This window comes from Sciurus carolinensis, chromosome 5, assembly GCF_902686445.1.
Source record: "Sciurus carolinensis chromosome 5, mSciCar1.2, whole genome shotgun sequence".
Lineage (NCBI taxonomy): Eukaryota > Metazoa > Chordata > Mammalia > Rodentia > Sciuridae > Sciurus > Sciurus carolinensis.
In genome coordinates this window covers 148400305-148425809 of record NC_062217.1, presented here as the reverse complement: position 1 = coordinate 148425809, position 25505 = coordinate 148400305, and the positions used below count along the sequence as shown (strand labels likewise).

Below are 25505 nucleotides of genomic sequence, written 5' to 3'. Positions count from 1 at the left end.
GTAATACCACTTGAATGTCTCCTAGCATGAACAAGAAAAGAGTGGTGTGATTTTTATTCTTATAAGCCACAAGTGTTGCTATCACATCCTGCCTTAATGTCCTGCGTGTCCCTTCTGCAATACTGATAGCAGTGGCATTTATTCCAGAGGTCTGTCTCCTCCATCACATTGTACATGCTAGGAAGTCAGGGGTTGTGTGTGTGTCATTCGCCTCTGTATCTCCAGTGCCTGGCACATAGTAGGTGCTTATAACATATTTGCAGACTGAATGTCTGAATCGTCTTACATCAACCTAAAGATCTACTCAAAGTCCGTCCTGCTAGTCCTGAAGGAAAATAAAATTGATGAATTGATGGTGCTTACTACCAAGTCTTACAAGTGTCCTCTGTATAAAAGCACCCGTGTCCCAGGTTGCACTGATCTGGGGTTCAGCCCAAGCCCAGGGAATTGGATTTGTTAAACTTCCTGGGTGATTCTTGCAGCCCAGTTGAGAGCCAATGCTCTAGGCAGGGCTTCACAAGCTGCAACATGCACACAAAATCTTGTTAATGTGCAGATTTGGATTAGTAGGTCCAGTAGATCTACAACTGTAACAAGCTCCCAATGAATCCAGAGGGGCCAGCCCACTGAGCTGTTGAGCCCTCCCTTCCTTCCTGAGCTTCAACTACTAATGGCCTATTCCCTGCCTTCCACTACCAAGGCACCTGGGGCAAGAACTGTCCCAGAAGCATCAGGCTGGACTTCTGTGTGTGAAGGGGAAAACAGATTATTACAGAGAAAATGCCAGGTTCACTTATTAATGGACAAGTAAGCATATATTGCTTGCCAGAAGTAAAATGGCAACATGTATAAAAATACTCGGAAATGATAAAAAGAACTGGGAAGCACAGAGTCTTTGTGTTGACTGAAAGCATTTCAATAGTGCATAAAGACTTTGCAGACACTACACCCCCATCATCCCTCTAGAACATACCCTTTAGATCAGCAGTTCTCAACCTGGAATGCCCTGAGCAGCCTGTGAGGATACTTTAATTCTCCCCATGTCCAATCTATACTTCACACTAATTAAACCAGACTCTAGGGTGGGATCAGGTATTTTAATTCTGCTTGCTGTGCACAGTTAAGTTTAAAAATCTCTGCTTTCTATGCTTCTCCACAATAGTGGCCTCTGTAAGCTCACACTGTATAATGTCACGTGAGGGGCCTTTTTTTTTTTTTTTTTTAACGGTGCTAGGGATTGAACCCAGGGCATTGTGCTTGGGAGGCAAGCACTCTGCCAACTAAGCTATATCCCCAGCCCGAGGGGACATTTTAAAACCCAGGTTTTCACAGGTTTTGAAGCGCTTTCACATCTACTTTATGTGATCTTCAGAACAGGTTCATCTTATGTGTTAGAAATGAGACCTGTACAGTGAAATCTCTACAATATCAGACATCACCTAACACAGGGAACAAGAGGAGGGTTCCCTCCCATCTCACTGCCTGTGTGGGAGGTAGGTTATGAGATATTACCTCAGGTTGTCACCACCTTCTGTCACTTCATGAGACAACCCAAGTGGCAGGCCAGCCACAAAGGATTTGAGGTGAGCCAACTCCAGGGCCTTCCAAATCTCCTCATCTGAGTATTTGTTAAAAGGGTCCAGATTCATCCTCAGGCTTCCAGAGAACAGGACAGGATCCTGCAAGTCAAGGGGTGAAGGAACAGTTAAGGTTAATATCAGAAGAGGACCCACGTGTTCTTTGTGACTGGGAGAAGGCACATCCACCTGACCTGAGATGGGCTCCTTAGGCAGAAAGCTGGCTCATGGTTCAATTTGTTTGTTTGTTTTTGGTACCAGAATTGAATCAGGGGCACTTAACCACTGAGCCACATCCCCAGTCCCTCCTCCTGCTTTTTTGGTATTTTATTTAGACACAGGGTCCCCCTGAGTTGCTTGCTAAATTGCTGAGGCTGGCCTTGAACTCACAATCCTCCTGCTTGGTCTCTGGAGCTGCAGGGATTATAGGTGTGCACCATTGTGCCCAGGCATCTGAATAGCTCAGGTTACAAGAATATGCCACCACGCCTAGCATGTTCAAGCTTCTGCAAGTTCTCTGAAGGCCTGGAACAGGTTGCCAACCAGGCAACTAAGCACAGGATGAAGAAAGATCTTTGGTGTCTTGCTATTTTGTTTCTTTCTGAGATTCAATGATGGGTTTCCAAACTTGTTATAGCACCTCTTCAGACAAGAGAAATAACCCTCTCCCAAATGAAAACTTGTGATTTAGAGGTAGAGGGATTAGAGGAGGGTACAGGAATGGATAGTTAAAACCTCTGAGAATTTATTATGGGGCCAGGTACAGTGGCCAGACATCACCTAACACAGGGAACAAGAGGAGGGTCCCCTCCCCTCTCCTGTAGTCCTAACAACTCAAGAGGCCAAGGCAGGAGGATCGTGAGTTCAAAGCCAGCCTCAGCAAAAGAAAGGTGCTAAGCAACTCAGTGAGACCCTGTCTCTAAATAAAATACAAACTAGGGCTGGAGATGTGGCTCAGTGGTCGAGTTCAATCCCTGATACCCAGTTGGGGGAAAAAAATAATTTATTATGCTTTGAGAGTGCCAGAGAATAGACTCTATCAAACTAAGCAAACCCCAGACAAATCAAATTTGCCCCCCGAGAAATGTGGCTAGAGTAAGCAGAGGAGGAAGGTTCTCAGGAGGAACCACATACCACCCCAGAGAGGAGAGGCCTCCATGGAGATCCTTATTTGGTAGGTTCATAGAACAAGCCAATGGGAATCTTTCTTGCTGACACACTAAGTGTTTTGCTTGTTGGCAAAAACTGCAGCAAATTCCCTCCTCTGTTCTTTAACCATATCAAATGAGGAGTATAAAGCTTAATAGCTTCAAGCTTCAGTGGCAAAACTGCTAATGCTGATTGCCAAGGTCTTGCAAACCTTGATGGGCTATAGAAATGCTAAATAATCATCTGCTCTCTTTGACTTCTGTTGTGTTGCTGCCACCTACTGGTCAGATACTAGCAGTTACAAATGCGTATTACACAAAAATAGAAGATTTTAAGTTCTGGAAACTAGCTGGGGTATTCTGAGTAGAGTGTAGGAATGATACTGCTAACTGAACAGATATCAACATGCTTCCTGAGAACAAGCTGCCCCACTGTGTGTGCCAAAGTAAGTTCTAGAGCTCACCTGGGGGATGATGGTCAGTTTTCCTCTAAGGTCGTGGAGCCCAATGGAAGCAATATCTATTCCATCAATGGTTATCTGGCCACCTGCAGACTCTAAGATTCTGAAGAGGCAGTTTGTGAGGGATGACTTCCCAGCTCCTGTTCTGCCCACTACACCAACCTGTGAAAATAGTTCCTTTGCATGTTAGTTCAACATATAATTCATAGAGAAAAAATTAGCTTGAACTAAAAAATTATTTAGCTTCAATCACAGGTAATAAGAGGCAGTGGTTGGCTACTTTATCTCTTGATATATTAAATTATTATTTTTTTTGTTTTGCTGGGAGAAAATGTGCCCAGGTATCAGAAAAAGACAGACTTCCCATCCTACCTCATAAATTACTGCTTGCTGAGAACTACAGTGACAATTGGAAATGGACATGCCCTTTCAGCAGCTGTTGTTGTTACAATTATTATTGGAAATTAGAGCTTCTTTATAAAAAAAAAAGCTTTGCTTAGAAGCGGGGAGAAGGTAAGGATGGTCCTGCCAGTCAGCTGAGAACCAGACCCTGATTTGGAACTCAGCATTCTTAATCATATTTTTTTGCTCCTACATTAGACCCCAAGTCCTTGGAGAACAAGAGTACCAAAGGAGGGTGTCCAACTTTGCAGACCAGGAGGAGAAGTAGGCCATTCTCTAGAGACAGCCCTCCACACTAATGTTCCCAAAAATTCCTTCCTCAAACCTGATGCTCCCTTGTGTCCTTCCTGATGTCCTTGCTACCAGCTGTGACTTTACAGGAAGTGAGTCCTGGTCAGCTGGAGGGATGAGGAGGTCTCTTGCTGATAGGGATCATGCTCTCTGATGGTGATGCCATATCCAAATGTGTCTCCAGGACCGGGAACCTCTCCCTCCAACCAAATGAGGAAGGACTGGAGTCCAGCTGTTCGCCATTCTGCATCCCACTGTCCTCTGATCACAAGGCTTCACATCCAGCCTTCCTCACTCCACTTACCTTCTCGGTGCTCTTGATGTCACAGTTGATCCCTTTCAGTACCAGATCCAGCTCCGGTCGGTATCGTACTTGGTAGTTGCTAAACTGGATCTCACCTCTGCTGGGCCAATCTGCTGGAGGCCTCTTATCAGTCACCCAGGGTGCCTGGCAAGGGGACAGGATGAGAAGTGTTTTATACAGAGGCAGCTCAGCTGAACAGTCCTCGTGGTACTCAAGTCACAAAACGAGACCGGTAGCAGTGTCCCAGCTACCTGGATGAACTTGTTCTCCCAGAAGGTTTCTACCATATTCAATGAAAGAAACCCTATCACAGAGGGTTGATCTCTGGATCTCCAGAAAGCAGCCACCATTTAACTTGGTGCCTTACAAGACCCGGCTTCCCCCAAACCACTTCCTATTCTAAGTTTGAAGTAATTAGGTAGAGTTGAGTCAAGGAAACTTTTTAAAAAACATTATAAACCCATGTGAGACATGGAGAAATGATGGAGATGCACTCTCAAAGGAGTTGTGTGGGCCTGGTCTCCGGGTTCCTCTAATTCCACCTTACCTCACTTTCCACATTGATGTACTCATTTATTCGCTCTACAGCCACAATGTTGGTCTCTATTTCTGATGTCATCCTCACTAGCCAGTTCAGGGTTTGTGTGATCTACAGAAAAACCAAAAGACTAAAAATCATCCTGACTCAGAAGCCAACTCCATCAGTCAACCAAGGGCTTACTTTATGCTCAGCACTGGGGTGGGCTCTATGAGGAAGTGAGGAAAAGTCATTCCTGGTGTCCTGGAGAGTGGGGGTAAAATCAGCGGGTCGAATGGCTGGAGAACACCTAAGCTTTCCACTGTGGGGCTCCCATGAAGGGCAGTGTGAGCTCTCAATGGTTGGGGGCTAATGCTGGGATCGAAGTGGGATCAGAGCTCAGGTCTTCTGCCTGTCGGCCTCCTGCTCTTTACGGAAGGAAGGGGTTGCAGGTGGAGTTCTACAAATGGAGAAGAGCATGAGAAAAGCTGCCTGCTCCCTCTGTTCTTCTTCACCCTTGACCAAAAGGTGGGACATCCACATGGATTCTCGAGAGGCCAGGGGTTACTCAGATGTGAGCTTCTTTCAGAGAAAAAATTGGGAGTTTGCACATATGCATAGGGAGTTTTTGTGAAGTGAATGATGATTTGAGAAAGGGAGCCACAGAGGATAGGATCATGAGGACAAAGCGTGACAATTTCGTGTAGGTTGAACTACTATTGCTGCTCTTTTTTTTTTTTTTCGGTTTGGTTCAATCTAATAGTTCCCTGACTCTTTGCCTTGTTTGTCTTGGGGAACAAAGGGGTAAAGTCACAAGCAACCAACTGTCTCAGGTGGATAACAGAGTCTCTTTGGATGCCCTGGCAAGATCACTGTGGGCCTTATTAACTTCTAACGAAGATAGCACTATATAAAACACACTTATTGCTATGCCAGCCTCTAACATGTTAATTCAAAGGGATATCATGAAAGATGATCAAATGATTCATTTATTAAACAGTTACTGAGGGGCCAGCTACTGTTTTAGATGCTAGGAAACAATGTCTGGTATTTACCCCCAGTCATGTGAGATACATATATGGCTTATTAGACCCTCTTTATTGCTATTAGAAGAATATAATAGAATATGTAAGTATATTAAATTTATAGAATATGCAAGTTTATTTTTATATCACAGAATTATTTGTCCAAAGGACTTTCTGATTATTGCTATATTTGAGAGAAGAAATTTAATTATCTGTTTTGAACTGAATCAACTAAAGAGGCAAAAAGGAGAATATTAAATGAAACATATGAATTTGACTTCTTAAGCCCTAAGGGCAACAACATTTATGTCCTTTTTTTTTTTTTTTTTCCTGTGATACTGGGGTTTGAAATAAGGAATGCTCTACCACTAAGCTACAGTTCCATATTTTGAGATATGGTCTCATTAAGTTGCTGAGGATGGCCTTGACCTTGTGATCCTCCTTCCTCAGCCTCCCAAGTAACTGAGGTTACAGGTGTGTGCCACCACAGCCAGCTTTATTTTTTCCTTTTCTCCAGATGACAGTGTCTTCTTGGCTAGGGTAGGGAGCATATCAATGGGTAAGAAAGAGATGGAGTCAGGTCTTGGGCCTCAGTTTCTCCTAGTTTCAACTGTACAATATGCTCTAGATTTAGTTTAGGAATAAGTGCATGAATACGGCCAAATACCCAGCCTTCAAACTCACATTGAGGGCATTGGACAGAACAAAGCCCACAGTGTCCCCGCTCAGGGTGTCTTTATAAATAACCAGCAGCAAGGCTGAAGAGAAGATAATCAGGTTCCCAGTCAGCTCCAGGCGAATTGCAAGCCACCTGCAGGGCAACAGAACCATAGAGTCATCACTGATCTCTACTTCCTTATCTTAACCAGGAACCCTGGGATTCACAGAACATTCTCAGAGGGTGGAATTTGATAGGGCTGTGCTCTGAGAAGGTGCCACAATTTGATCTAGGAATATTTGAATATATTCCTAAAAGTCCTTAAATCATTTTTTAAAAGATAATAAATGGCATTTTAAAGGTCTGAGAAGAGTTTACCATGGGATCCTATAGTACAATGTCTCCCAATGTTGCCAAATAATAAGAAGGGCAATCGTTAAAAATATAACATTGTAGATTCATGTGAAAAATTCCTGGGCCCTTTCCTAGGAGATTTTGATTTGGGAGTCTATGATGTGGTTTAAGAATCTGCATTTTAAGTGAATGCTATAAATGATTTCTTTTGATCAGGCCAAGGAAGCAATGCCATAGTGAATCCAGATGTATGGTTTAAAAGCAAGCACCACAGAAAGGTCAATGTACCCTGTCTGACTTCAGTATTTTAAAAAGACTGAGAAGCTGGGTGTGGAGGGCAGTTAAGAGTGAATTGACAGGTTTTCAAGATGGCGGACTAGAGGGCGGCTGCATTTCATGTTGCTCCAGGACTCAGGATTCAAAAGAGGAGATAGTGAGAGACTTGGGACCAACTCAAAGCCACCGGGTGAGTCTCTCCTGTTGGGGAGGTGTCCCGGATGGGGCGGTAGCCCCGGAACGCAGGGAACTTTGTGAAGTGGAGTTGCTCGGCGAGACGGCCCTCCCCCCACTGGAGCGGTAAACACGGACCACTGGGATCATCGTAGAGGAGGCGGCTCAGCACAGCGCTTGGACTCGGAGCAACCACTGGGGCTCCGGGCGGCTGCCTGAGGAGGAGCTGCGTGGCAAGCTGTTTGGACTCAGAGCGACCACTTCTGAACACGGGGGGCTGCCCGGAGGAAGAGGAGGAACGTGGCGGGTCGCTTGGTCTAGGAGTGACTGCATCAGAGCTCTGGGTGGCTGCTCAGAGGAGGAGGTGAGTGGTGAGTTGATTGGACTCAAAGCGACCACTCCTGAACACCAGTGGCCTGGCCGGAGGAGGAGCACAGTGGGTCGCTTGGTCTCGGAGCGACCGCTCCTGAACACCCCGGGGGGCTACCCCGAGGAGGAGGAGGAGGAGGAACAGGGTGGGTCACTTGGACTCAGAGTGACTGCCTAGGGCTACGGGCGGTTGGCGGGAGGAGGAGACGCGAAGTGAGTTGCTTGGACTCCTAGTGACTGCATTGGAACACCGGGCAGTTGTCTGGAGGAAGAGGTGTGTGGCGGGTCTCTGGGACTTGGAGCTATTGTACGGGGCTCCAGGAGGCGGCTCAGAGGAGGGGCCGCATAGCCAGGCGATTAGGTGCAGAGCAGGGTCCCAGGAGCTAGGCGGCTTCTTGCTGGAAGAGCCGCACAGAGACACGCCTAGGGGCGGAGCGAAGGTTCCAGGACTGCGGGCAGATTCTCTGAGGAGAGGCAGCCTAAGGAGACTCGTCTGCGAAGGGTGAGGCTCCCAGGCCCAGGAGGTAGGTCCGGGCCACTGGGAACATTGCAGAGGAAGACAGCCCAGCCCAGGCAGTAGTTGTAGATTGAGGGGAACCTCTAGGAGGGCAACTGACCAGCGAGACCTCCCCACAGGGTGAGTCTTCCCTGCCAGGTGAGGTTTTCCCACAAGGACGGTAAAACCAGAGACATAGGCACAAACAGGCCTTGCCTCAGCCCGCAGCCTAGTTCCCCTTTGGATGACCATTGGTCAACAAGTGGAGGCGCCTCTGCCCACTATCAGGGAATATACCCCACCTGAGGGTCACCACCCCTAGAGAGGCAGCTTCCTTGTGGAGCTCTGCATTATCAACTTCCTCCAAGACTTCAGGCTACTGAAGGATAAGAGGGGATATACTAGCAATCTTCAGGGACATTATAAGTCAATAGAGGAAATCTGCAATATCTTAATGATCCACTGATTCCTGAACAATATGAGAAAACAAGGGAAGAAAATGCCCCAAACAAATCTAGATGTTACATCAATAAAATCCAACGACAGCATGGCAGAAGAAATGACAGAAAGGGAGTTCAGAATGTACATAATTAAAATGATCAGAGAAGCAAACGATGAGAGGCAAGAGCAAATGCAGGCATTGAATGATGAGATGAAAGAGCAAATGCAGGCATTGAATGATAGCACCAATCGACAGTTAAAAGAGCAAATACAGGAAGCAAAAGATCATTTCAATAAAGAGTTAGAGATATTGAAAAAAAAAAACAGAAATCCTTGAAATGAAGGAAACAATAAACCAAATAAAGAACTCCATAGAAAGCATAACCAATAGGATAGAACACCTGGAAGACAGAACCTCAGATATTGAAGACAAAATATTTAACCTTGAAAACAAAGTTGAACAAACAGAGAAGATGGTAAGAAATCATGAACAGAATCTGCAAGAACTATGGGATATCATGAAAAGGCCAAATTTGAGAATTATTGGGATTGAGGAAGGCTTAGAGAAACAAACCAAAGGAATGAACAATCTATTCAATGAAATAATATCAGAAAATTTCCCAAATCTGAAGAATGAAATGGAAAATCAAGTTCAAGAGGCTTATAGGACTCCAAATACACAAAATTACAACAGACCCACACCAAGGCACATTATAATGAAAATACCTAACATACAAAATAAAGACAGAATTTTAAAGGCTGTGAGAGAAAAGAACCAAATTACATTCAGGGGGAAACCAATATGGATATCAGCAGATTTTTCAATCCAGACCCTAAAAGCTAGAAGGGCCTGGAACAACATTTTTCAAGCTCTGAAAGAAAACAGATGCCAACCAAGAATCTTATACCCAGCAAAACTTACCTTCAAATTTGACGATGAAATAAAATCATTCCATGATAAACAAAAGCTAAAAGAATTTACAAAAAGAAAGCCAGTATTACAGAACATTCTCAGCAAAATATTCCATGAGGAAGAGATAAAAAACAAAGAAGCAAATCAGCAAAGGGAGGAATTATCCTAAAGGAACTGTCAAATAAAGGAGGAACCAAGTTGTGTCAAAAAATAAATAAATAAATAAAATTTAAAAAATGAACCAAATGACCGGGAATACAAATCATATCTCAATAATAACCCTGAATGTTAATGGCCTGAATTCATCAATCAAAAGACATAGACTGGCAGATTGGATTAAAAAGAAAGATTCAACAATATGTTGCCTGCAAGAGACTCACCTCATAGAAAGAGATACCCATAGACTAAAGGTGAAAGGATGGGGAAAAACATACCAGGCACATGGACTCAGCAAAAAAGCTGGAGTATCCATCCTCATTTCAGATAATGTGGACTTCAAGTCAAAGTTAGTCAGAAGGGATAAAGAAGGACATTTCATACTGCTTAACGGAAGCATAAATCAGCAAGATATAACAATCATAAACATCTATGCCCCAAACAGTGGCTCATCCATGTATGTCAAATAAATCCTTCTCAATTTTAGAAACCAAATAGACCATAACACAATAACACTAGGTGATTTTAACACGCCTCTCTCACCACTGGACAGATCTTCCAAACAAAAATTGAGCAAAGAAACCATAGATCTCAATAACACAATCAATAATTTACTTAACAGACATTTATAGAATATACCATCCAACCAAGAGCGAATACACTTTCTTCTCAGCAGCACATGGATCCTTCTCTAAAATAGACCATATATTATGCCACAAAACTAATGTTAGCAAATACAAGAAGATAGAGACACTACCTTGTATTCTATCAGATTATACTGGATTGAAGTTAGAAATAAATGAAAGAGTAAAAAACAGAAACTACTCCAATACCTGGAGATTAAACAATATGCTATTATATGATGAATGGATAACAGAAGATATTAGGAAGGAAATTAAAAAATTCTTAGAGGTAAATGAGAACAAAGAAACATCATATCAAAATCTCTGGGACACTATGAAAGCAGTACTTAGAGGAAAATTTATTTCATGGAGCACATTTAATAAAAGAAGTAAAACTCACCAAATAAACGACCTAACACTACAGTTCAAAGCCCTAGAAAAAGAAGAACAGACCAACACGAAAAGTAGTAGAAGACAGGAAATAGTTAAACTCAGAGCTGAAATCAACGAAATTGAAACAAAAGAAACAATACAAAAAATTGACAAAATAAATAGTTGGTTCTTCGAAAAAATAAACAAAATTGATAAACCTTTAGCTACACTAACAAGAGAAGATGAGAGAAAACCCAAATCACTAAAATTCGGAATGAACAAGGAAATATCGCAACAGACACGATTGAAATACAAAACATAATTAGAAGCTGTTTTGAAAATCTATACTCCAACAAAATAGAAAATTTCGAAGACATCAACAGGTTTCTAGAGACATATGAATTACCTAAACTGAACAAGGAAGACATGCACAATTTAAATAGACCAATTTCAAGTAATGAAATAGAAGAAGTCATCAAAAGCCTACCAACAAAGAAAAGTCCAGGACCAGATGGGTTCTCAGCCAAGTTCTACAAAACCTTTAAAGAAGAGCTCATCCCAATACTTCTCAAAGTATTCCATAAAATAGAAGAGGAGGGAACCCTCCCAAACTCATTCTATGAAGCCAATATTACCCTGATACCTAAACCAGACAGAGACACATCGAAGAAAGAAAATTTCAGACCAATATCCTTAATGAACATCGATGCAAAAATTCTAAACAAAATTTTAGCAAATCGCTAAAACATATTAAAAAGATAGTACACCATGATCAAGTGGGTTTCATCCCAGGGATGCAAGGTTGGTTCAACATCCGGAAATCAATAAATGTAATTCACCATATCAATAGACTTAAAGTCAAGAATCACATGATTATTTCAATAGATGCAGAAAAAGCATTCGATAAAATACAGCATCCCTTCATGCTCAAAACACTAGAAAAAATAGGGATAGTGGGAACGTTCCTTAACATTGTAAAGGCCATCTATGCTAAGCCCATGGCTAATATCATTCTAAATGGTGAAAAACTGAAAGCATTCCCTCTAAAAACTGGAACAAGGCAGGGATGCCCTCTTTCACCACTTCTATTCAATATCGTCCTTGAAACTCTAGCCAGAGCAATTAGACAAACCAAAGAAATTAAAGGGATACGAATAGGAAAAGAAGAACTCAAACTATCCCTATTTGCTGATGATATGATTATATACTTAGAGGAACCAGGAAATTCCACCAGAAAACTTTTAGATCTCATAAGTGAATTCAGTAAAGTAGCGGGATATAAGATCAATGCACATAAATCGAAGGCATTTCTATACATAAGTGATGAATCTTCAGAAAGAGAAATTAGGAAAACTACCCCATTCACAATAGCATCGAAAAAAATAAAATACTTGGGAATCAATCTCACAAAAGAGGTGAAAGACCTCTACAATGAGAACTACAGAACACTAAAGAAAGAAATTAAAGAAAACCTTAGAAGATGGAAAGATCTCCCATGTTCTTGGATAGGAAGAATTAATATTGTCAAAATGGCCATACTACCTAAAGTGCTATACAGATTCAATGCAATTCCAATTAAAATCCAAATGATGTACCTTACAGAAATAGAGCAAGCAATTATGAAATTCATCTGGAAGAATAAAAAACCCAGAATAGCTAAAGCAATCCTTGGCAGAAAGTGAAGCAGGGGGTATCGCAATACCAGATCTTCAACTATACTACAAAGCAATAGTAACAAAAATGGCATGGTATTGGTACCAAAATAGAAAGGTGGATCAATGGAACAGAATAGAGGACACGGACACAAACCCAAATAAATACAATTTTCTCATACTAGACAAAGGGGCCAAAAATATGCAATGGAGAAAAGATAGCCTCTTCAACAAATGGTGCTGGGAAAATTGGAAATCCATATGCAACAGAATGAAACTAAACCCATATCTCTCACCATGCACGAAACTAAACTCAAAATGGATTAAGGACCTCGGAATCAGACCAGAGACCTTGCATCTTATAGAAGAAAAAGTAGGTCCAGAGCTTCAACATGTCGGCTTGGGACCAGAGTTCCTCAACAGGACTCCCATAGCACAAGAAATAAAAGCAAGAATCAATAACTGGGATAGATTCAAACTAAAAAGCTTTCTCTCAGCAAAGGAAACTATCAGCAATGCAAAGAGAGAGCCTACAGAGTGGGAGAAAATCTTTGCCAATCATACTTCAGATAGAGCACTAATCTCCAGAATCTATAAAGAACTCAAAAAACTCTACACCAAGAATGCAAATAATCCAATCGACAAAAGGGCTAAGGAAATGAATAGACACTTCACAGAAGAAAATCTACAAGCAAACAACAAACATATGGAAAAATGTTCAACATCTCTAGTAATAAGAGAAATGCAAATCAAAACCACCCCAAGATTCCATCTCACCCCAATTAGAATGGCGATTAACAAGAATACAAGCAACAACAGGTGTTGGCGAGGATGTGGGGAGAAAGGTACACTCATACATTGCTGGTGGGACTGCAAATTAGTGCAGCCACTCTGGAAAGCAGAGTGGAGCCTCCTTAGAAAACTTGGAATGGAACCACCATTTGACCCAGCTATCCCACTCCTTGGCCTATACCCAAAGGACTTAAAATCAGCATACTACAGAGATACAGCCACATCAATGTTCATAGCTGCTCAGTTCACAATAGCCAGATTGTGGAACCAACCTAGATGTCCTTCAATTGATGAATGGATAAAGAAACTGTGGTATATATATACAATGGAATATTACTCAGCCATAAAGAATGATAAAATTATAGCATTTGCAGGCAAATGGATGGAATTGGAGAATATCATGCTAAGTGAGATAAGCCAATCTCAAAAAACCAAAGGACGAATGCTATCGCTAATAAGTGGATGATGACACATAATGGGGGGTGGGAGGGGTTAGTGTTAGGGTTAGAGTTAGGGTTGGCGAGGGGGGCAAGAATGGAGGAAGGAAGGACTGTATAGAGGGAAAAGAGGGGTGAGAGCGGTGGGGGAGAAGGGAAAAAATAACAGAATGAATCAAACAACATTATCCTATGTAAATTTATGATTACACAAATGGTATGCCTTTACGCCATGTACAAACAGAGAAACAACATGTATCCCATTTGTTTACAATAAAAAAAAGTGTGAATTGACAACAGGGAGATATAGGGGGACTTGTAGAGAACTATAGATACACATATATAGGCATGATTTATAAAACTTGACTTCCTCAAACAAAATGCAAGTTTGCACTAATAATTCTAGCATGTATACAAATAAATATGGTACATCTTTCACAATGGGGGTCCAATAAGATTTACTTATATTCCTTTTCCTTTTTGGAAAGCCTGTGAGAAATCAAATATCTTTATGATCAAATTCCTGACCTCCCAATGTTCCAAATATACTGACCATCATTTACCTGCTTTAACACCTCAAGGCACTTTAGAATCTACTCAAGAATTGTTCCTTCCTGACAAGACTGTTCTCCTTCAAGGACATACCCTTGCTTACCAGGGTCTGATGATGCTCACCACACTCAGGGATTTGCCTGACAGGATGTGTTTTCTGTTGTCAATAGATTTACCTAAAAATTCTCAACTCTCTTCTTTCCAACCCCAATTCTTTCACCACTGTAAAAAGAATATCATGCCTATGGAGAATATCTACTCTCAAGGAAGCAAATAGAGAATGTTCAGTTTATCCAGCTCTTGTATGTGGGCTACCAAAGGCTCACAAACATCATTTGACTTCCACCACAACTCTATAAGACAAGTTGTGTCCTTGCCATTGTGAAAGTAAAGGGACTTAGATTTTCCTTAGCAAGGTCAAGCAATTTACTTAGCATGGTAAATGGCAGAACTGGCCTAGGGACCCAGTCTCTGGTTCTAAAGCTCATGTTTTTTTTGTTTGTTTGTTTGTTTATTTGTTTTTAACGTAGCATGACAGGTGTGTGTGACCAAAATGAGTTTTACACACGGGTCATGCTTGTCTATCCTTGCATGGCTAATGACTAACATGCAGGGCTCCGAAGCACACATTTGGATAAATAACCCAAGGAAGCCTCACCTGTTGGATACAATCCAGGAAAAGACACATTTTTGGTTGATGTCGATCCCCACCTCATTTTGTTTTTTAAATCGCTTCTGGTGCTCAAATGCACGGATAACAGGCAAACCTAAGACGGTTTCACTGAAATGAGAATAGATGGGGGACCTGGTGACAGAGTCCAGACGTCTCAGTTGGCGGGAGGTAGCCACATAAAATACCTGAACACAAAAAGTGAAGAGTCAACCACATGATCCTGTCACACATCCCCTACATCTTCCCTTCTGGACATGACCCAACATTCTTCCCTGGGGAGACCAGTTCACATCTGAACAGGATGGGAACCTGCATCTCTGGCTAGAAGAATAAGGAAAGAGGCCCAAGGAAGACAGTAGTAGAAAGACTGCAGTTGGTGGGAAACAGAGGAAGATACCAGTGAGGAGACTACACCTTAGCCTAAGGGGGTTGACTTGCGAAACAACATGAGAAGAGATGAGCACCTTGTCCATATCCTCCCCTGACATCTGCATATGTTATCCAAATGAAAGTTTCTATACTGGTTACAGAAATGGTCTTCAAAAGGATTTTGTAAAGGAGGTTTGGACCCAAGGTGTTTAAAGTGGGAATGGACAGGAAATGGCCAGAGAAAGGAATACTAAGGTTTGGGCAAAATTGAAGAGCAGATTCAGTTGAGTAAGCAAAATCATGCCTCAATGTGTGTGAAGGTAAAATAGTTTTGGAAATATGCAGAATGTTGAGGATGTAAGAATGAACTGGTTACAATAGGATGCAGAAAGAATCTCCATGGTTTGAAGGGCAAGGAATGATGGAATGGGTTAGTAGTGCTACTGGATTTGTTGAAACCTAGGAAGAACTGGGTATTTGATAGTTAGAAGGCAAAATGTTATATCTGGAAGTTTCCTCAAATAATCCTGCCTTTTATTTGTTTATTTGTTATGGGCAGTCAGGAGACTATTATGGAGATACTGGTGTACCTGTGGAACTCTTAGACACAAAGGGGTGCCATCTTACTACAGAACACAAGGTCATATACCTCCAGACTATAGGGTCTTCAGAATGGTTTGCCCTAGGTTAAGAATCCATCACAAAGGCAGCTGGTGGGACAAAAGTTCTCCTCACAGCTTCCCTCTCCTCATTAGTTTCTATTATGGGCATAAAACCCCTTCCAGTTTTTCTGTGAAGCTTGGCTCCTAAGTTATCTGTTCCCTCAAAAAATATGTTGAAATTGAGTCTAAATCATCCAGAGATACCCCAGTGAAACTAGAAGCGTCCTGAAATGAAGAGATCTAGCTCCTACTGACAGACATCTCCAAGTAAAGATGCCTACCCAAAATCAAAAGAGGAAGCAGCCATGGCACAGTTCTTCTAGAAATTCCTAACCATCATGGAGTTCTTATGGAGCTGCAAGAATTTGTCCAGAGAGCTAATCTCAAAGTGGTCTTGAATATAAACATAAATTCATTCCACTTAAGGTACTAGGGGTGGGTAGTTAGGTTGTGAAGTGCTATGAATCATAATGTATCAGTTGATGCTGACAACTGAGCTTCAGACAGCAGCCATTGGGATCCTGAGTAGAGAGATACATGACTAAATGGCAAAGATGCTGGAGAGAAGTGACTAGCCACAAACAAAACAGGATTCTCAGAAAAGATTCTGGGCTTTTATGAGAGAAAGGCAGACCTACCCATTTCCAAATGTACCTGAATAGACACATAAATAATGCCAAGAGGAATGACGATGATGGTGAAGACAGGGGTAGCCATGCAGATCATGATGATGGTGCTGAGTATCGACAGGAAGCACAAAATCCAGCTGCGAAAGGTCTGAGGGAGAGTGTCATCCATGGTGGAAATATCCTAAGAATACATTTAGGACAGCTGGTGAACCAATGAATTTCTTGAACACTTTATATGTTCTTTGTTCCAGAGAAGAATCTGTTTCAATTCTGGGTTTCCGGAGACTCCTTCATTTAATCTTTATAAGATATTCATTTGCAATAGATTACTCATCATTCATCAAATTTATTAAGCTATTCATGATTATAATAATAATAATAATAATATTATTATTATAATATTATAATCCTTCTCTAATAACCAAACCAATTCAGCTGTTCTAACCTTATACAGGTCATGATTCTATTGAGTACCTAGAACAGAGCTGGCATTCAGTAAACATCTGTTGAGAAACTCCAGTTAACAAACCCTGTCACCCACCCTTGACTGAAGTACTATTCTACACTGGAAAGGTGTTTCCTCTGCCAAGCATAGAGCCTCAAGGGGAAAGGGATTGAATGTGATCCCTGACTAGCCAGTGTTTCAGCTAAGGAACCTAGAGGGGCCTTATGCCACACTGCTTTCAAACCTTGCAAAATAAATTTTAAAATGATAAAATTAGTGGATGGATGGATGATTTGGAACATACCTAGGAAGCCTGACTTACATCTTAGGTTGCCCTTGCCCACCTTCCTTAGAGGATTATATTGATTCTGTGAGTACTAAGGTGAGTCTAAATTATCTCTGGAGTTTCCCAAATTGGGTCAGGATAATAAGTCTTCTAGGAGAGCTTTGAATTGGGAATAACTCCTGAGTCTAATCTACCTTGCCCAAAGTCATATCAGAATGCAAATATGTAGCTATGTCTAGAGTTGGCAAAAAATAAGAAATCTTCACCAGCTATCAGTTCTATGCAGATCACTTTTGATCCTTACGTAGCCCAGATTCCCCGTCTTTCTTTTCTCCACTCTTTCTCCTCTTAAGTATTCAACCACTGATCCTAGAAAACCCTAGCTCAAAATACCCCTTTATAGGCTTGAGTTACCTCCCCTACAAAACTTACTATATGATTAAGATGGTTTCCTTTTTCATGCAAAAGCAATCCGCAAAGGATAACCTAACTCACTCACACGTTCTCTTTTCCAGAACCTTGGTATGGGGAAGACTATGCAATCTGTGCAAAATCCTATGAGAAATGTTCCCATCCAAAAGTGTTTGCTTGCTTAGGTTCCATTTAGAGAAGAGAGCCCATGTGAGTGGTCTCCAATGACATTTCTACCCCAGAGGAAGGTGACAAATGGGGACCAATTACCTGCCCACTTCTGAAGGGGTTGCTGGGTCTCCAGAACCTGGTTGTAAGGTATGATCTACCCTTCCTGTGTCTGCTCAATGCCCAGCAAAAAAAGGGGTTCATAGCTTCTCAGACATTTTATAAAATAAACTCTCAAGTAGAGAAATAAAAAATTGTGCTGATGATACTTGAATATCATTCAGAATGGCCTAGATTCTGCCTCTATTCCTGAAACTTTCACTCAGATGCATTTAAAAAGTCAGTGAATTAGGTCTGGATCATGGTTCATAGTCATCTATGATCTTAACATTTATTGAGTGCCTAGTGCAGCACTTGACTCCATAAAAGACATTCAGTAAATATTGTTGGATAAATGAAAGAATGCCAATGGTTCCAGAATCTGCAATAGATGGAAACAAAAGTTTGAGAGCCTCCTTAAGACAGAGATAGCTCTAGTCCAACATTCAGACCTCACTCCCTGGTTCTTAAATCATCAAAGATGAAAGTTTCAGGAATGGAAGCAGATATGAAGCAAAGGATGATCCTCCTGTCACTTTTATTCACTGCCACAGGCAATGACAGTGCTGTTACTTATGCTTTTCACTCTGCAGAATAATTCTTCTTACTGTGCTTCTACTCCCCTCAACAACCCTCGCCAGCTCCCTGGTTCACTTCTATGATTGAACTCAAGTCTCACCTTTTCTGACATTTCCCACTCAGTCATCCAGGTTGAGCTACTACCTCATTTCTCCATCATTCCTTTGTACTCCCAGAACACCTGTACACACGGTTGTTACTGGTTTCACCATATTCTATCACAATCCTTTATGTTATTGACTGTCTCCCTCTTTAGATGTGAGCTATGGAAGGGCCAGAGCTGTATCCCTGTATCCCTAGGTCTTTGGGACCTCAGGGATATGCTCAAGAAATATTTGCAGGCTGAGAGGACAAAATAACTGCCTAGGGGCATACAAGAATTCCTTCTTATTAGAAATAGAAAGATCCTCAGTATATAAACACATCATTGTATAGCCCTTGAGATACTTACACCAGCAAACCTGTTCACAATCCGGCCTATGGGTGTTGTGTCAAAAAAACTCATGGGTGCTCGAAGGATATTGTTCAACAATTGCTCGTGCAAGATTTTTGATGCGTGTATGCAACCATACACACTCAAGAAAGCTCCTACAAATATACATATACCTAGGAATGGAACCAAATTTTGTTAGCACCATACATGGGAATCCCTAAAGATTTATTCCCAGGACATAACGGAAAATGTTTTCCTGAATACAAGTAAAGTACAGGGCTGTGGTACCTCTCAGACATACCTTGTGCAAATCCCAGAGCTGCATAGATCCCAATTCTCATGTCCCTCTGAGAGGTTGGATAGTTAGTGCCATTGAGGGTTTGAGAGTCACTAGTCCAAGCACTGAGCCAGAGGTTGGATCCAATAGCAGCTACAGAATTCAGTACGTAGCTAAAGATGATGCAGAATATTGAACACCATCCTATTGCTTGTAAGTACTTCAAGTAATTGGAGAACTTCACCTGCAAAGCCCCCACCAATATTAGTAGATGCCCTAATGGTTTTTGGTTTGTTTATTTGTTTGTTTGTTTTTCATGAGGAATTATCTAGAACAACAGTCACAAGGAGGAGTGGATTCTCTTGGGGAAATTTGGTAGTCTGCAGTCATCGTCTCTGTACTGGGCCAGGATAATAGACCAATGTGAACTACCATGCAGGGCAAATAGCCATCTCATTATTAATGAACATCTAGAGGCAATTAAGAGGAGCAGGTATAATTTGGAATTTAAGTCTCATTAATTTGAATTGTGTGCTCTGGGTCTGATATGTTAGTTTCCTGGCTTCTAGAACTGCATCTGAAAGCAGTTTTGTTGTTCTCTACATATCAGAATGGGAATCAAACATCATGAAGGATCAGGTGAGGATATTTACAAGGAATATGTTATCTTCATAGAAAGTCTACAGCCTATGTTGTTTTAACAATGCATCTGAAGAATTACAAAAGAACAGAATATATTTTCCTGTAGATAAGTAATCGAGTTTAAACTGGTTTTTAAAATTTTCAGATTCCAAGCCCTATGTCACCTCCCATGTTACTTTTTTGGTGTGGTGTTCACCTTTCCAGTTTCCATGAATTCCTTCTTAATTAGCTTTTGCCCTTGTACTACTCCTTCCTTCCCCTTCAGGGCATTCACATTCCGAGTTTTCAAGGAGTTTTTCAGAGATTTTAGGTGCTGGCCACTGGACCTAGAGCTGAGAGACAGAGTGGGAGAGACTCCTCTGAGCATGTAGATACTTCCTCAGGGTCTTCATGCAAACTGATGTCACAGTCACTCTGCTGGCATGGAAGCAGATGGCTGTGGGAAATAAACACAAGTCTACCTCTTTATACAAGGAAACAAAGGTGTGCCCATGGCATCCCTCTTCTCAGGAAAAGTCCACAGAGAAAAAGAGATCAAGTGGAAGCATGAAATGATGAAGGCTACCAGCTGAATAAATGGTGTACCTGCGGCTCAGCGTTCGACGAAGGCTGTTCTCTCTCTTCATGGTTAAGGAGGCTGCTTCCTCAGGGAGTTCCTCCAGACCAGCCATCAGCCCAATGTCATCCTCTTCTTCTTCACTACCATCATTGACTAGAGAGACACATTAGAGGTTAGGGAAATGGCACAGTGTTCACAGTCCTATGAATAAGGAGAGAGAAGCCTTCTCTGATCTTGGAATCAACACAGGATCCCAGATGTACAAACAGGCTACAATAGGAGAAGAAAACCCCCAGAGACAAAAATTCCTTTGGATCAGGAAAGAAGTTTTAAGAATTGTTGTAGACAGACAGAAGAGTCACCATTCCCAGAATTGCCTAAAGAGATAATTATAAATTGGAAATGCTAATATTGAAGGTCAAAGAATTTTAAAAACTTTTATTAATTGAAAAGATTTTTAAAAGCATACCCTGAAAAAATAAAATGAAATGTAAAATACAACATGGAAATCAGTGGAAATAGTAGAATAAGGATCTCTGGAAATCTGTTTCTCCATAAAAGCAATGAAAATACTATTTAAAAATTGTCAAAGTCAACTTTTTCAGAACTCTGAAATTAACAAAAGAGTTGTAACAATAAAGGATCATTTTTTTTTTAAATGACTGGGTCTTGGTGAGAACTGTCCACCTTACAGTGGTTTAACTTGTCCTATTTCCATTCTTCTCTCCTTAACTGCTTTATCCTAGAAAGCCAACAGCCATAATATTATGGTAGCTGCAAAATCTAGCAGCCCAGCAAGGCACTCAACGAAATAGGGTAGGTTCAGAACTCTCCCTCCCCTCAAAAAAATTCAGAGGTGAATTACCATTACCTCACTTGTCTAGAATTCCCCAAAAACCTCCATTCACAAGACTTGTCTTTATTTGACCTTAGAGCTAATTCAAACAATCAACAGCAACTGTTTAACATCACAGCTGCCTGAGGTGACGGGAACAGTTGAGGCAAATAAGAAGCTGATCAAAAACTTAAATGGAAAATTTGGGGAATGAGATGTCCATAGAGGACTTTGATATCTCTGCTATATTCCTGGCAATCTAGGATGCCACACACCTGTAGAGCTAGGCATATGCTCAGAATAGACTGCAGAGGGCCCTAGCCTCTCACTTCAGACTGATCTTGTTGCTCGGAACAAGCAGGAAGCAAAGATTAACAGGGCATGGTGGTACATGCCTGTAATCCCAGTAACTCAGGAGGCAGAGACAGGAGGATTCCAAGTTTGAGGCCAGCCTCAGCAACTTAGCAAGCCCCTATCTTAGTGGTAGAGACCCTCTGGGTTCAATTCCTAGTACCACAAAAAATAATAATGAAATTATCAGTCCCATTAGCTGTTAGATGACCCTCACTTCACTGAGGAAGCAAAGGCTAAGGCAGAGATGTAAATGTTGCATTGCTGAAGCCATGCCCCAATATACACAGCCTCTCAGCAAAGGCCATGAGACTTACTGGTGCCAGGCATTTAAGGAAATCTTTGTCTAACCACCAGATGATCACTATGCCAAGTAGAGATTTCAGTGGCCACATATGACAAAGAACACAGATTTAACAAAATTAGTCCAGAAAACTAAACAAATAATCGGAGAAACAACAACAAACACCACTACAATGAAGATTGCCAGTCAACTACTAGAAACTAGGGGAGAGGCTTCAAACAGGTCCTCCCCTAGCATACAAAGAAGACAAATTGGGGCTGGTCTGTGGCTCAGTGGTAGAGCACTTGCCTAGCATGGGTGATGCACTGGGTTCGATTCTCAGCACCACATATAAATAAATGAATAAAATAAAGGTCAATCAACATCTAAAATATTTTTTAAAAAAGAAGATGAAATAAATTCCGCCAACACCTTGATCATGCCCATCTGCCTCTAGAAGTATGAACATAATTTCTTTCTCTCTTTTCTCTCTCTCTCTCTCTGTACTGGGGATTGAATCCAGGGGCACTTAACCACTGAACACATCCCCAGAGCAATCATCCATTTTGTTTAAGTCATCCAGTCTGTCATACTTTGTTACAGTGGCTAATTAGGTAGCTAAAACACAGAACCAAAATTAATATAACTCAACTGGCCACCAAGTCCAAGTCTCAGAATCAGAACAATAACATGTTAGGCTTGGGGCTTATATCACTGCTCAGAAACAGTCTCACAGGGTTTACTGGAATGAGGTCTTGATGGGTTGTCTTGTAAATTGTACTTTGTATATTAAAGAGGGTATTCTTCTAGAGGGGGGGCATCCTACCCATGGGGGTTTATAAAAGAATCCAGGAACTCAGATCCAGGCAAATCAGAAAAAATATTTAGAATTACCATCAGAAAAATGCCCAGGTTGTGGTGATGTGGTTGACTAAGCAATGATTCAGGGGTTTCTGGCTTAGACCCTGCCCTTGGCTTGGGAGCTTCACTCTCCACTCCAGGCAGGATCTCGTGGTTTTCTCCAAGCCAGTTCCTGGAGCGTGGAGAGACTGATGTGAAGTTTGACTCCTTCCTTTCTGTTGCTTCCTGATAACTTTGCCCCCACTCTCCTGGTCTGGCTCCTGAACCCTGTCACCCACACCATCTTGTTGTTTGTTCCCGTCTTGTCCCACCAAGTTTACAAGATTTGTGATTATGACTTTTTTTCAGATTTTTGTGCTCCCCAGGGTGATTTAAAAGCACCACACATTGGGCTGGGGTTGTGGCTCAATGGGAGATCACTCACCTAGCACAGGTGAGGCACTGGGTTTGCTCCCCAGTACCACATAAAAATAAATAAATAAAATAAAGGTATTATCTACAACTAAAAAAAATTTTTTAAATAAATAAATAAAATCACCACATATTGATCAGACCTCACAGTCAAAATACGCTCATATTTGTAGGCTATGTAGCTATTTCCTCATTCAAGTGATTTCTGGAACGCCCCTCCAGATCTTGCTTTCTCAACCCTGACGTGCTGGTAACCACTACCTGAGTCTGTAACTAGCACTATGCACAGTACTACTGCTGGCAGGTCTTCAGGAAGCATCCCAGTAAACAGGGCTCCATGACTGACAGGAGCTAATCAGTGAACCCAATGGCAGTGATATTAGGGTCTGTTCCTATGGTACGCTATGATTCTAGATAACTGACAGTATTTTTTATGGTCCATACACCCAGTGTTATTTGGTCTATTAATCAAGGTCCCTTTGTTAAAGCTTACCAAGAGTTTAACAGCAGACTATTTACCACCAACTTATGAAGTTGTCCAGGAACTGATTTTAAAGAATTTGAGGTAGTTGGAGTGGTGTTTGTCACTTGAATCAAGAGAAGCATGGCATCCCTAAAAGAGAGACCCTTGTGCCATGGGTGTTCTTTTCACAAGGGTTACTCACCCAAAACTTCAGTTGTAGGTTTTAAAGAGTGTTCTTTGATTGCATGTCAGAGATAGATTAACAGGATGAGCCACCCATTTGACGCAGGCACAGAATTTCAATGTCTGTTTCTTTACCCAAAACACTGAAGAACACAGTTTGCATCTCTGAGTAATTCACTTCCAAATGCAGTCCATTGTATACTAAACAATTTGGGAAGTGGATATTGGTTTACCATTCCCACCCGGGGCCCCAAGTTCCATCCTGTTCCAATCCTCCTTACGTACCTGTGACCTCCCCTTCAGGACCTGGACGTTTTACAAAAGTCTTCAGATTCTTAGCAAACACTCCTTTCTTGGCCAGCAAGTCATTATAGGATCCTTTCTCCAAGATGGTGCCATTTCCCACAACCACAATCTGATCCACTTGGGGAAGAAAGTGAATGCTATGTGTAACCAAGAGTCGAGTCTGTAAAAATAACATTAAGTTGTACTGACTACCCTATGTCTATCATCTTCCTGGATTACTCTTAAAAGGAAAAACAGACATGTCAATTCACACTGGGGCTTTGCATCAAAATGTGGTCCTGCCTTCTTGGTTTATTTTGCCTCTTTCCTTCCCAGCATCCCATCTTTTTTTTTGCAGGGGTTGGGGGGGTACCAGAGATTGAACTCAGGGGTGCTCGACCACTGAGCCACAACCCCAGTCCTATTTTGTATTTTATTTAGAGACAGGGTCTTACTGAGTTACTTAGTGCCTCGCCGTTGCTGAGGCTGGCTTTGAACTCCGGATCCTCCTGCCTCAGCCTCCCGAGTCACAGTGATTACAGGCATGTGCCATTGTGCCCAGCTAGCATCTCATCTTAAAACCTGAACCTATATGTGAAATGAGACTCCTATCGTTGTGGATGTACTCATACACATTTTCCTATAGTGACAATGAGGTTTTCCCTACACGCATTTTCCTCCACATCCCTAGATAGCAAAAGATTAAGCTTAGGAAAGTCACTTAAGATCAATGACTATCATAACTGATGCATATAAGACTAATTAACTGGCTAACTAATTACCCCTTTTCACCTATTATCCTTTCACTTACCAACTAACTAGCTGCACTACAAAGAACTGTCCAGATTCTTTCAGAAAGTTAGAGACATTGTGGGATAAGAAATTATTTTTGATCCAGACCTTCCCTGGTGTTAGAAACTCAGCATTCTGTGTATTCCTGTCTATTGACTACTGAGACAGGAACTTCACTCAGAGAAAGAAAGACACGAAGAGTAACAAGGCTGAATTAGTGACTCTGGAGATGCCCTGGGTTTCTGGAGAGATAACCTAACCCCACTACCTTTGTTCTCTACTTTGTAGCCCAATCAAGACCAGATTCTTCTTATCTGCAATATCCAGGAGATGCTCATCCCTTAAGTCTAAGCTCAAAGACAATTCTTGGGTGCTTTTCTGATTCCTCTGACAAGATTTGGGTATTCCTCCAATGTTCCCACTGTAGTCTGTATAGACCACGATTAAAACAACTCTTGTTTTGTAACATTAATGTTTGTTTTTCTTCATGTCTCCCCATTGGATTGTAAGTTACATGAGAACAATGACCAGATCTTTCCATCTATACATGCAAACAAATCTGGCATGAGGTGGGCATTCAGTTCATGAATGAATGAAATCAAGAAATCTTTAAGGAAAGAATCCAGGATGGAGAAAAGGAGAGACAGTGAGTTCCTGCTGACCCATACATCCTACAGAGAGGCAAAGGGCCTCAGGGGAACAGCAGTCCAGGTTCATCAACTCTGCCATCCTGTGTCGAGTAGCATTCAAGAAATTGTGAAGGGAATAGGCCAAACATAGTGATACTCTCCTTGCCCAACAACAATGGAAAAGCTCTCA

At 41.6% G+C, this 25505-nt stretch overlaps 1 protein-coding gene across 2 annotated transcripts in view; it reads right to left on the bottom strand.

The window, feature by feature from the left end:
• The window catches only part of Abcc2 (ATP binding cassette subfamily C member 2), a 60736-nt gene that overhangs the window by 2493 nt on the left and 32738 nt on the right, over window positions 1-25505 (bottom strand). For both annotated transcript variants that reach the window (XM_047554142.1, XM_047554143.1), the window contains exons 19-30: window positions 23895-24075; window positions 20249-20375; window positions 19860-19995; window positions 19046-19265; window positions 18763-18917; window positions 16349-16504; window positions 14649-14848; window positions 6410-6536; window positions 4731-4832; window positions 4184-4327; window positions 3190-3348; window positions 1513-1679 (exon numbers count right to left, since the gene is read on the bottom strand). In XM_047554142.1, coding sequence (XP_047410098.1) covers window positions 1513-1679; window positions 3190-3348; window positions 4184-4327; window positions 4731-4832; window positions 6410-6536; window positions 14649-14848; window positions 16349-16504; window positions 18763-18917; window positions 19046-19265; window positions 19860-19995; window positions 20249-20375; window positions 23895-24075 — 1874 coding nt within the window. The remainder of the gene's footprint in view (window positions 1-1512; window positions 1680-3189; window positions 3349-4183; window positions 4328-4730; window positions 4833-6409; window positions 6537-14648; window positions 14849-16348; window positions 16505-18762; window positions 18918-19045; window positions 19266-19859; window positions 19996-20248; window positions 20376-23894; window positions 24076-25505) is intronic.